Raw genomic sequence first — 13,863 nt, 5'->3', positions numbered from 1 at the left:
AATATACGAAATAACATTACGTATAGAGGGAGATAAGACTAGGAAAGTAAGGGGTCTATTTTGGGATAACCTTTCAAAAGGCTATGACATTCTTTTAGCTGAGAAAGACTGGCCACCAGAGTTTGTCAGGGAGTGCCCTCATGGCGAAGAAATGATTATGCCTGCCTTCTCAAATCATATTCCAATTCATAGAAAATATACATATGCAAGAAAATGGGCAGTAGCCCAAGCTCCGGCATTATATAAAAATCATGTAGGATGGGATGAGGACTCTCCTCCTCACAAAATCCAGTTAAAATGTCAACCAACTGCACAAAGGCAGTACCCAATTAAGCAAGAAGCTAAAAAACAAGTCAGGGAGATCTTAGAACAACTTGAAACATGCACCTCGCAAATGAACAATCCTTTGTTTCCTGTCTCCAAGCCAGACGATTCATATCGTCTAGTTTTGGACTACAGACACCTTAATTCATGTTGCAAAACTTTTGCAGTACAAAACTCGCACAGTGGAGCACTAATGAATAACATCGTGCGCAAAAAATACAAAACAACATTAGACAGCTCTAATGGATTCTTTTGTCAAAACATAGCACTTGAAAGCAGGTATTTGACCGCTTTCTCAATAATGGGGTCGCAGGAAATTTCTGTCGACTCCCACAGGGATTCAAGAATAGCCCAGGATTATTCTCAGCAAGAGTAACAGAGTTACAACAAATATATGATGATGAGGCATTATCTTATGTCGATGACATCTATCTAACAGATGATGACTTGGATACTCACTTGAAAAGAGTGAACACCATAATACTTGGGTTCGCAGCAGAGGGTTACAAATTCAACTTTTAAAAGTCACGAATTGCCCATCTAACTGTCCTATTTTTAGGATATGAATTATCAAGTGAAGGCAAAAGCCTAGCAGACAACTTCTTAGAGAAGTGCGCTGTACTCCAAGCACCTAAAACGCTGAAGAATTTACAATCAATACTAGGTTTCCTGAATTTCGGAAGAACTTACATTCTAAATTATGCAGAGAGGGTTAAACCTCTCTATGAATTAATAAAACCTGATTTCAAACCAATCAATTGGACTCAAAAACACACAGAAATTTTGAGGTCATTGCAAGCAGACATGTTAGCTAAAACAAAATTACAAACATGCGAAAACACACGCAACCTTGTAATCCGAGTCATCCCAGGAAGATGCGGATTCACGTACCTGACCTCTAATGAGGGAGAAAAGGTACCAATAGCGCACAAATCACACTTGTACACACAAGCTGAAAAAACATTCACACTTACGGAAAACATTGTAAATGCGGTTCAAACTGCTGTAGCAAAAGAAAGAGGCCAAGGCAAAGGCAAAAGAATAACTGTTTTAACAGCAGAATCAGCCTTTGAGGCATTAACAAGCCCACGCAATTTGACTAACGTGGCATTAGATCCAAAATGGATCGAATGGGAAAATTCTTTTGCTGCAGAGGACGTGAAATACTATTTTGACCCGGAAATGAAAAAATAAAAAAATATGAATTGGAATATCCTCTGCCAATCGAGATTCTGCCTCTACAACTTTACGCCTGTGTAATATATACAGAAGGATCAGCACAACCCGCAGTTGGGGGTAAACACAATTTCAGTGCTGCGTGCGCGGTTGTTAAATGCCGGTGGCACAAAGGAAAATTGAGACCATTTGTAACTATGACTCAATCTGTAAAAGATAGTTCGGATCAACGAACTGAACTGCTAGCTTTAAAGATGGCGCTCGATATTGCGGATCGCGAATTCCCCGCACTAATAGTGTGCGATTCACATTACTGCGTCAAATCTTACAATAATGACTTGCAGAACTGGGTTCAAAACGGTTTCAAAGATGTAAAAGGTGGCACGATCAAGCATAAAACGCTTTGGGAACAGGTAGTTCCTTTGCAGAAGGAACTACAAAAGACTCACGTGATTCATACACTGAGTCATCAGCGTGATGGCGTTCACGCTGCAGGGAATTCATTGGCTGAAATAGCCACTGCGGAAGCAACTAAACAGGCTTCCGTAGCCACAAAAAAGCGTTCAGAAAAATACATAGACGGGGAAACCATGCTGGCGGTAAAAACGTCTTTACAAGGCAACTGTGCAGCACTACCCTGAACTATCCACTCAATTATACATACGTAATAGATGCAAACTCCGTTCCTTTTGCTCGAATCCCTGGAGTGGGGGATAGAGTGATTCCAAACACGAACAGGAGAATCTTCTTGATTCAAGAAGCACATATGGGATTAGGTCTGAGGCACCAGGAGGTCTTGACATCTCTGAAAGAATTACAATCAGAATACTGGTGGCCGGGGATGAGCCTGCATAACTACAAATTTACAATGGGCTGTCAAAACTGCAACAGAGATCGCAGTGGCGAACCGGCTGGAGTATTGCCAGGACCCTTCTTTTAGAAAGCATAAGGCTATCTATACGCAGAAATCCAATAGGAGAAATGCGTCCCATTTATGTTTAAGACTAGATTCACTTAAAATGTAGACACCAGCGCTCGGCTGACGCCAGAACTGTTATAAAAGATTTGCGAGTCCATATCGGCACATACGCAATTGGCATGCTACATTCTGACCAGGGTCCTGCTTTTAGCTCTCGAGCTTATAAGGAGGCCATGGCCAGCATGGGCATTGCATTGCAGTACTCTTGTCCCTTCCATCCTGAGGGAAATGGGATTGTGGAAAGAAAAAACCGGGAAATAAAGCAATCTATAACGGCGAGGGTATTAGGTTCGGGTGATGGGTGGGTCCAACATTTAACAAGTGTCCAACGTAGTCTTAATAATCTGCCAAGAAATTCTCTAAAAGGTTTCAGTCCGTACGAACTATTGTTCGGGACTAGAATGCATATTCAGGACTTAGTCAGACTTCAGTGGTAGAAGAAAAATGCGTTGATATCGAAGATCGTTTGGCTATTTTACAGGACTTAAATGAAACAAGAAAAGACCTGAGCAAAGTAAAGTTAAAACAGCAGCCAACAGCCACTGAAGATAAACCACCTGTCCCAGCAAGGCCTGTCTGGATTCCAAAGATTGGGGATCTGGTCAGAGAGAAGATCGCGGTGAAGAAGGAATTTGGGCCTTCTTACAGAAAAGCAGTACCTGTCTTAGCTGTCAGCGGAACAAGATCAGTTGTACTACCGCCCCTTGCTGGTAAAAAGGAGAACCGAGTTGTATCCATCGACCTGGTAAAACCACAATCATGTGGCCAATAATAAGTAGTAGACCCAGTGGACTCCCAAGATGTAGCAGAACACCAAAACTTGCTACAATACAAGAGGTTCAAACTGAGAGACTAATCACACTTGATAAACCTGCAGTGAATAAAAAAGGACTATGCAACAATGCCATGGAACTTGTGCCTCTTGAAACCCAAATTGCAACAGTTCGTCAAGAAACACCAGTCTACAACGATGTAGCCTCAGATTATGCTAATGAAACAAAGAAAATTCCAAAAGCAAATAAAATTCCGGAAGCGATTCCAACAATTGACAGAACTGCATCAGGCTACTTCATCAATTTCGATGACTTTTCTGAGGATCCAAGCGAACCTGAAGAAACGCCAACAACAAAAACTTTTAAAGACAAAGTGACTGAACTCTTTCATCAACTCAAAGAAACCTATCTGATTTCTCCATGGATTGAATTTTGGATTGTGTTAGGTGTACTTTTCCTCCTGCTTTGGCTCATCATGGTTCTTTGTTTGGGAAAATTCATTGAAGGAAAATACAGTACAATGGACACAGCAAGTCAGAACATCAACTTGGTCCTAAAGCCTCACAAGTCATCTCACAATGAGAAAAGAGAACTATCATCAGTGAATGTCACAGCCAATCCAATACCCGGTGGGGTAGCATGGGACAAAACAGATTACGAAATCTATGGCCCGGTCGAGCTCTTGAAATATCCACACCAGTTCAAGGTTTCATTAAGTGACTTTGTAAAACCAAGTACATTCTCTGATGATTGGGACTTTGAAAGTATTAATGATATGATGTCAGATTTAGTTATGTCAGCAAAATTTACAGAACATGATTTCTTACAGGGTTCATCTAATTATGAAGAAATGTACTGCTACAATCACTTTGCACACCATTATTTGCATAAATCTGCTCAACCTAGAAATGTTTTTAGTTATAATCAATGGGAACATTGTGCAACTCCACCAAAAGGTAGTTCGAAGACATTTTACGAGAAATTCCCCTACTTCTCAGGGTTTAACACAAGTGAAGCAGAAACTTTTTATTTCAAACTGATAAATAAGACCGGGATGAAAACAATGCTGACAAACACTAAATTGATCTATTCGGAAATTATTTTTTTTGAAAAATTGACTACATTTGGTTTTGATTTTTGGAAATATAACATTGAAACAAAAACCATCTGGGGTACAAAAGAATGGCAGGCCCAAGGTTTAGAAGCATTATTTAGAGCCTGCATGAACAAATTATATTCTTGAATGACACAATTCAACAGACAACTTGTCTTGGCCTAGCCAAAATTAAAGACTTAAACAAACCGTCCACACTGGCTGAAATTAAGCAACACTTGACTTTACTTAAAGACGGTGCTGACTTGCGTGATTTCATAATAGGACCACGCAAACAGCGTGAAAAATGTTTCATAGCGGCCGGTATATACGCTACTTACAACGAAGCTTGGAAAGTGATGCAAATTAAAACAGCAGAAAAAATACGAGAAGTTGATCGTATTAATTTGGAAAAATCATTTTCTGTTGTGGACAATGAGTTAATGACTCTGTCCTCCAGAATATATTCACTGGACAGTATTGTATCCTCTGCTATTGATATCATAGAGCTGGACTTACTAATGTTACAACACGGTCAGTCCCAATTACGTTCTATTGTACAGCTTGGCTGGACGTTGCAAAATCTGCGTTCAGGCTATGTGCCCTGGCGTTTAATCAACACAACGTCATTATTCTCTATCTTTAACTTTACTGATACACAAATCAGTTTGGCACAAAAGGGAGCAGACTATACGATTCTGAGCATTGAAAAACTTGAGAGATTACCATTGACAATGTCAGAAAGACCTGTCATTGAATGGATAATACATGGAATAATCACAATTCCGATAACAACTTTCCAATTTAAATACTGTCAAGAGTATATACCAGCGGGCCAGTATGAAAGGTTGGGTAAAGGTTACATTACGTCATCATGGAAATTGCCTTACACACACACACACATGTTATAGTGAAAAGAAACAGAATGTATTTCTTAGTGGAAAAAATTGCAAACAATCACTAAGCGGTATACTTCTGTGTCAAGGTATTGACCTGCATGGGGCCTGTGAGGGGACTTCAAATAACCTTTCATGTCACCAGCACGGCACACCTGCAACACAAATAGAGCCATTCTTTAGACGACTTTCTAACGGGAGTTACATTCTAATAGTGGACCACAGCTGTTGTGGCATGGTGCCAGGAAAAGCCTATCTCGTGAGCGTGAGTTCCATGGTCACTTGCTGTATGCGAGTATTGTATCCAAACAGCACTACAGATACGGAGGCAACAATTTGGCCTTCTTTGAATATCTCTTCTATTCGAATTGATACTTTAAGTAGAATAAAGTCTGTCCTTTTACAGACAACGGTGCCCTTGACGTCATCAAAAGAAACGTATGATCTGCAAGTTGCAAGGACAACGGCAGGGATAAATACCCTTTTATCAACAAATTGCCCCGTGCATTTCGCAGAAATGCTAAGCCAAATCCTAAATATGTCTGATACCAGTGGTATCCCACATATATTTAAGACAATTTTTTCGGGACTGTTAACACCCTTCGAAACAGTTCTGGGCATTTTTCCTAATTTTGTCCATTCTGTCTTTGGCGGCCTACCACTTCTGTTGGGACTCGTAGCAGGCATTTTATTTTTGATACTTCTACTTCGATATGGCAAGCCAAATCGCAGACAAGACTCCAGCAACAATGGAAGAAACGATCCTGGCTATACGCTATCGGGACCGCAGAACTAAAGTCCTTGGATTAGCCCGGCTAAGAGATCTGAATATGACCTGGTTTCTTTCATTCAGACCCATCTGGCAGAATTGCATCTTACCTGTGCTTCGATGTATGCTATGCGGAGAAGAATGCGTGTTGGACGTCTGTCTTACACTACCATCAGCAGTACCATTGGATATAGATACTTTGCTAAGTCCTATAACGGCTCATGCATCGTGTTGTCCCCAGCGGCTACCCATTCTGATGACGGCATTCGTTGAGACTTCTCCACTACGATTAGGGGGTAGTGAAGTACGAGATGAGAGCAACATCACCCAGGTACGACCTTCTGTGAGCATTGCTGATCCTGACATCGACGATAGCAATCATGCTCGAGACTGCTCAGTTGCGGCGTTTTCGAACTTGATCGAACTTTCACCTGAAGCCGTAGACAACTTTTTTGCGAGTCTGTCTGAAATGATGTTCTCCCCTGAACAAAAAGAATAACTTTTTAAGCAAACAAGCACACAGCGTTCCCTGAACTCTGAATTCGGCCTTCAGCTTTGATAAACAAAAGCTACTGAAAATATTTGGAACTATTTTTTCCCCTGAAGCGAAATTATTTTTTTTCCACTTCCAAAATATTTACCTTTTTCTGGCACTTGTACTCTGCTTAAAGTAGAACTATTTTTAGAGAACAGAGCTTCTATTTTTAGGAACTCTAGAGACAATATATTACCTCAGCCTCTAGCACATTTACAGCGACTGTATTTATATGTGATGGAATGGTCTCGACCTTCTTTTCTGTATTAAGAGCCATTTCATTAGTAAATTTCGCAAATCGTTCAGCTAATCATATATATGCATCGTTTTATCTGAATGATTTCACTGCTTGAAAAGCGTACAGTACCAATATCATTTTCGTGTATTTCGCATACACCATTTCACATGCAAAAAAAAAAAAATGTATTGTGGGTTGGAATACACATGCACCTTTAAATGTTTACTATTGCTTAGTTTTAGTAATGATGGACATTAGATCGTGGAGTGGGTATTGTTTTTATCCAGGAGCCTAAATCGATATTACTATTTTATGCCCTTGTTCGGTTATAATCAATAATATCCCAATAACGGCATAGTAATCATATCCATATTCAGTCGTAGCACATGCTGTCACATTAAGCAAGGCTACTTCCCCAGACTCCTAGAAAGCACAACGAGTTCTCTAAACAAACCAAACCTCCAGCAACCTGGGAAATCCCCCTTGCTTTTGTTTTGATTTCATCCTAGAACTCCTGTAAAGCACTGTAAGAACGGCCAGTTCTTAGTGACCTCTTTATTGACGTCTTATGTCCAACCTTACGTCAAACCCGGCCCCTTTCAGGTATAAATATACCAACGTTGCCTTAAGCAAACACACGGTGGTGGTTTTGGAGCAGAGCAGCTATCTACTTGCCCGAGAGCCCAGCTGATGCGAGAGCCCACGGACGCTGCCCCTCCCTTTTGACGCACTGAGAGAGACGCTGTCTTTTTTCCTGCCGAGAAATCCAGCTCCAGTGTTTCCAGATACCTTCGCGGGTTACTGGGATATCGAGTCCTGAGAGAGAGATACAAGACCTCCTGCTTTCTAATACCCAGGTACGGAGCTGACTAAACCCTTGAAGAGAATTCTTGAGTCAGATTCTTGGCAAAAACAAACTTAACTTAAACTGCTACTTACTTACTCCTTCCCACGTATTAGGCTTAGGTCAGGTACACCGGGGTAGGCGTATTTAGAAGCACCAGTTGAGTACGTTAGTCAATGTATATAAGTATGTATACATTTTATCTATTTTAAAGTATCTTATGGCTAAGAAACCATATCAATGCTTTTACAGTATTATTTCTTAATCCTCCTTTTACTGTACGCACTTTACTTTACTATGAGTATTGCAATTGTGGCAATTCATTTCTCTTGTATGAGAAAGAAGACTGCTCAATAAATAACATCTTTTATTGAAAACGCCCGTCTCTCTTTTCTCTGCTCTCTGGTGAAACTAAGTATGCACACTTGACTGAGTGAAATAGCTGTCTATTGTTTTCACACGACTCTAGTGATACACTCTTATTCTGAGGGAGCAAAGTTGTCATGTTATATGGTTGTCAGAAGCTAATCCCTTCTTGTCTATCCAGGGAGGTTAAACTCCTCCTCGTTTATTCGAGAACGTTTCTAGTGACCTCTGAGCTAGCTGGCAAAACTTAAGCCTAATATAGTCAGTAAAGACCTAGTCGACCTCAGTCCTACGTCTACCCTGCTGAATATATTATTCCAATGCGCAGAGCCTATTGGGAATATAGGAATTACACTACAATGCCAGGGTAGTGGAAATGACATCGAAACACCCTTCGAACTTAATTTTATCGCAAGAAGTGACATGGTGTGACCTTTGACCCCGAAACATCTCAGTAAGTGATGTCACATGACCTTAACCATGATGACACTTGCCCTATCTATCTATCAACATAATCTTCACAAAAGGTGCTTACAAAAATTTAAGCTATTTCCATTATAAATGACAACTTTTATTTAAGTATTAATTATTAAAAAAATAAAAGCCATTGTGATTTGTAATATCAATACGTCTAAGTCACGTAAATACAACACATATTGCATAACAAATGCCATAGGTGTCACATTTGCGAAAGTTAAAACTATTGCTTTGTAAATGACAAAGCTATTCATTTTGCTATTTTCAAAACCAACACATAAATAAAAAATGTGTCATTTACAATAACAATAGCTCAAACTTTCCTAATGCGAGACCTATTGCATTGCAAATGCTTGTTAAATTATCTACTAAAAACACCCCCCACCAACTCCTATTTGTCTCTCCATCCTTTATAGTATATGATCAAAGTGCTCCCACATAACCCATCGGTCGTAGCACTCCCCGCTTCGCAGCAGAATTGAAAGAACCCAATGATGAAGCATACCACAAAGAGTAAACCCTGGCGGGTGAGAGTTATTTAAAGATAACGGTCTGTTTTCTACTGAATATCAGAAGTGGAAAGATAATCACATTTAACGAACAGGCTCTCTTTGGCCTCTTCTGACAGCCTTGAGCTTCAGGATGTTTATGTTAAGCTGCATTTCCTTCTTTGTTTAATGAACTTTGCTGTCTAGATCTTTTTATTGAGATCCCCAATCATTTAATCATGCGTCGGTTGTTATTACAAAGTGAGCTTGATGGGACTGGAAGTGCAATCCATTTGACATGTTGAAGGGCACTTTTCACCATCCCAGCATCACCTCGATTCTGTTTGTGATCTGGATTTGATTTTTGAAAGATCTGGACACCTGAAGCTGTTGGGCCTCTAGTTCTTCTTGCAATGAACGCAGTTTTAGTGTACAATGAGAAATCATCAGTATGCTGTTTGACATGGGATTTGAAAGTTCAAACTGTCATTGTCTTCAGAGCTTGAGATGCCTAGGATGCAATTTCCCCGTTTAGAGCAGCTACTAGCCTGACTCAATCCCATGTCAAGTGTCCGGAGGACAGTGAAGAAGAGCAAAATAGAGGTCCGCAATAGGGAAGGTTTTAATGAGTCATGGGCGATGTTGTCATCCTCATGAGGATTGCTCATACGGTAAGTATGGCGAGGTGCAATGTGACAAAAAGCCTGATAAAGGTCCCTACAAATCTTATTAGTAAGTTGCAGCTGATGATGTCCAACTAGTACAGCAGTGGTACAGGATAAGGCACATCCTGAGATCATGACGCTTGAGATCAAATGTCCATTGGTTATTTCTCAAGGGGGCTGGAGAACTTAGCATTTGGGACTCAATATGGTGTGTAAAGTGTAATGTATCCTTGATGATCTGAATGGGATGCACGTCACTGTTGTGCTGAGACAGTGCTTGTGTTTTGGACTGGCTTCCACACATTTTCTCTTATGTGCTGCTTCTCCTACACCCTTGCTGAGCTCCCTGGTGTGCACTGTTACCAGCAAGACCGCTATTGGCCATTGCTTTGCCTCGGTCTGACTCTGTGGTTTTGGTACATGACCTGCTTTCACCTGTTTTTACTGCCAGAGCCTGAAGTGCATCCCCGTCCACGTGTAATCAGTCACCATCAATTACAGTTCGCTAGTTTTAGACCCAAGTTAATCTTTCTAAATTTAACTTGCATCCTTTATTTACGGAGTATTTTATATTTTATATTACAGCCGGACCTTGCCGCAAACGAAAGTCTACTTCTGAAGAAGATTCAGCTTCTGTGTTTAATGGAGGTGAGCCTCATGTGGGGGGTCGATCAGAATTGTTTAGCTAAAGTGAATGAATGGAAAATAATGTTAAGAGGCTGGACTGAGAAGGTTGTAAGCTGGAACCATTAGGTGTGGGGCACAAAAGCCTATGTCATGATGAGAAAGGATTCATTACCTGTGAGGGGTGGGAAAGATAAAAGGAGAGCAAGCAATCAAGAGTCTATGAATGATATCAGGAGTATAATCAGAATCTCACAAACGGAGAACCTTTGATTTACATGAGTTTACTGCAAGAGATGAGCCCTTAACGATAGAAGTTTAGTCCCTGGTGCAGTTGTGTGTGGATTGCCTGTCATGTGCTGCCTGTGCCTCATTTAGTTTAGTATTTTCTGACCACATTCTTTCATTTGATATTAATTGTGTTTAAGGTGGGGGGGACGTAATTTGACTTGATTCTCCATGTCTTGCCGTTCTGTAGATGACGTTTACTCGGCCCGCAAACTACCGTCAGCTGACCTTTGAGGAAATTGCCAAGAGTTCACAAGTGGCAGTTAATGATGTAAGTTTTTATCTTTTGGTGATAGGGAATGGTAATGTTCCTTTAGTATGGACTCCAATAATCCTGACATCTAGTAGAAATTGGGGTTCCAGACAATATTTGTGTCTCATTAACCTGTTTGCCGGTCTCGAAACCGGTTGTGAAGGTAAACCTTGGTTGCTAATTCTGCCTTCTCTTGATGTGAATGGCTTCCTGCAGGTTGTTTCCATCATTAACCCTGATATTTCTTGCTTTTGGTGACTTAATCCCTGTCCGTTTATAATGCGCTTCCCCGTCATTGCTGGAGATTCCTACTGGTGGCACTTGTCCTTCAATTACCTTATTCTTGTTTGCTGTTTGTAATATCTTGGCAGTAATCCAGAACTTCTTATACCTGTCCCCTCCTGTGTCAGTGGGCAGGTATGATGGATTTTCTGGAAAAATAACCTTCTGGAACCCACAAACTTTAGAGAGCCCTCTGAAAGATAAGCTTATTGATCATTTCACTTGTGTTCAAGAACGTCACACACAAAACTAAAATGCTAACACTGGAGGATTTATAGGCTATACTGTGTTACTTCACTGTCAGTGCAGTTAAAGACATTCATTAAAAGGTTACCCTATTAACACAATAATAAACCAAATCAATTACAAAAAATACTCTTCGTATTAAAGTCTTTTTTTTTTTTTATCACCTTATCACAAAGTTTTACTATTTCAGCACTTGACCTGAAGTTGGTTTTCTCAAAATATATTTTTGAGCATTCAGTGTCGGCTTTCAACCTAATTTTGAAAAATCTGGCAACGCAACTGTCTGGTTCCTGAAATGCATCTAGCATTAACATTTTTGTGTGATATCTCCTTACCCATGACTTTATAGCCTTAAGAACTGCAACCAAGGTGATAATTGCTCGAGGTTAGGTGATTTTATTCTGAGAAGTAATACCTGGTCTGTAAAGCAGATCCTGATCCTTGTGAATGTACACGGTGAACCGATCATTCATGAGACCCTGCTTTATCTGTTCTGGAAAACGTGTTTTCTTGACATCCGCCTCAAACTTTACGGTGATATTGTTTTCTCTGCCACTTATTCATTTTCTGCCTTGGTAAATTTTGTGTTCTAGCATCGCTTCAATCGGTCTGAAATAGTATGGGATTGAAACACTGTTGACATCCTTAACAATGAGGACATTGAATTGTTGCACTGTTTTCCTCTTACTATATATTTGAAGTTAATAAGAAATCGTTATTGTCAATTAATAAAAATCATTACAATCAAAGAATATATAAAATACATTGAATTGGTTAAAAGAATAGAATTATAAATACATCGAGCAATTGTATTTTCTTCATTCATCAAATGCAGGACAGTGTATTACTAGTGTTATGGTAATTTGGGGATAACATAACATGCCAAATCATTGGTGTCACAACAGTCCATTACTAGAATGGCATTTCATTCTACAATTTACATATCAAATTTATTTCTTTATTAAGACAACGCTTATTTATGTACTAGTAAAAATCTGCCATAAAACTATCATTACTTTATAAATTTCCTGTGTTAAAGTGCCATTGTGCATTTCCTTCAATAAGTACCGTTTTTACTTGAATCGTCTTTCTATATTATTGTGTAAAATTGAAATGGAATTAAAATTGTGTCACAAGTCAAAATACTAACTAAGTTGTGTATGCATAAGGATATGCGAATACATCCCCACTTATGGCACACCGGGTGGAAAAAATTCCTTTCAATGATAGTTCATCCAGGCTGTAATATTTATTAGAACATGTATCTTTATAAGGTAGTCAATATTTTATTCATATCAATCTAAATGTTGTAAAATATTTCCAAAATGAGGAACATTCAAGGTAGAAAACTCCAATGCATTTCGGGCGGTGCCCTTTCTCAAGGAGTACTGTGAAGAAGACAAAAATCTATGAGGGTGAGGAAGTGAAAAACATCGTGATGAACTAAATTTTTAAAGTGCCGATCAATCAGTGAGTCAATGTGCATTTCATAAAGGCTAAGGGCATGTGAAGAATGGTGCCGAACAGTGATCTAAGGACAAGATGTGCACTTAGCGGTATATATGAATAGCGGGCTCAAAAACGTGGAAGGTGAAAAAACTATGCTGAGGGTGAAAAGATTACTATGAAAGGGTGAAAACTTACTAGAAAATCAATGTAACGCAGCGCGTTACTAACAAGTTCAGGAACAGGTCGGGTCCGCTGACGGAAGGTAATCCGGGTGTCGGTGAAATAAGTTAAGCATGCAAGATAAAAAAAGGACTAGGTAGAAAGCGGACTAACAGTGAAGACGGACAAAGGTGAAAACGAACAAAAGTAAACAAGGTGGAAATTGTAGCGCCATCTTGGAGTGTGGAAACAGTACTGTGGGATGGGAATAAAGTGAAATTGAGTGGAACACAGGCAGTAAAGAGACAATGTCGAGGGATATAGTAGGTTACAGATAACAACTATATTCAAAACGATCATTGAGGCCAAAAGGCTTCTGAGTCTGTAAACGGAACATCCATTCAAGTTCTCTTTTCAAAAGAAGTTTGTTGTTGTCAGTTCCTTCGCACAATTATGCAATATGAAGAAATCAGCCGAAGCACTGAAGCTCGAGCACACACCTTAGCGTATGACGATGAGGAACGTCAACGCATCTACGCCTTAATCGAGGAAGACATCACCCCAGCCTCCACCACTCGCAATAAAGAGCAATGTATTAGACAATTATTATACCTTTCCAAGAGACATATTAATCAGAAGCTCCACGCGAGCACATTACTTAAATACCATCGGGCACTCAGAATCCCTCGCGGTTTAAGGATCGCCTTGAAACCTTCGCTGTGCAAAAATTCAAAGACATTCAAAGACAAATGGGATGGAATATTAAACAAATGTAGTTTGGACCTTATCCTCCTAATCGTCGAAGAACTCTCAGGCATTCTAAAAGAACTTGAACACGAAATCTCAGACATTGATAAAGAACTCAAAGAAATGTTGACCCCAGAAGAACTAACCAACACATTGGAAGACTTAAAAATCACTCTCGACAAACATCAGAAA

At 39.8% G+C, this 13,863-nt stretch overlaps 1 protein-coding gene across 1 annotated transcript in view; it reads left to right on the top strand.

Moving 5' to 3' along the window:
- PSMD13 (proteasome 26S subunit, non-ATPase 13) overlaps window positions 1-13,863 on the top strand; it is an 85,808-nt gene that overhangs the window by 43,057 nt on the left and 28,888 nt on the right. The window contains exons 10-11 of the mRNA XM_078681281.1: window positions 10,209-10,271; window positions 10,726-10,806. Of these exons, the coding sequence (XP_078537407.1) occupies window positions 10,209-10,271; window positions 10,726-10,806 (144 nt within the window). The remainder of the gene's footprint in view (window positions 1-10,208; window positions 10,272-10,725; window positions 10,807-13,863) is intronic.

This window comes from Lissotriton helveticus, chromosome 3_1 (assembly GCF_964261635.1).
Source record: "Lissotriton helveticus chromosome 3_1, aLisHel1.1, whole genome shotgun sequence".
NCBI lineage: Eukaryota > Metazoa > Chordata > Amphibia > Caudata > Salamandridae > Lissotriton > Lissotriton helveticus.
The sequence above is the reverse complement of the archived record's forward strand: the minus strand, read 5'-3'. Positions and strand labels throughout refer to the sequence as shown.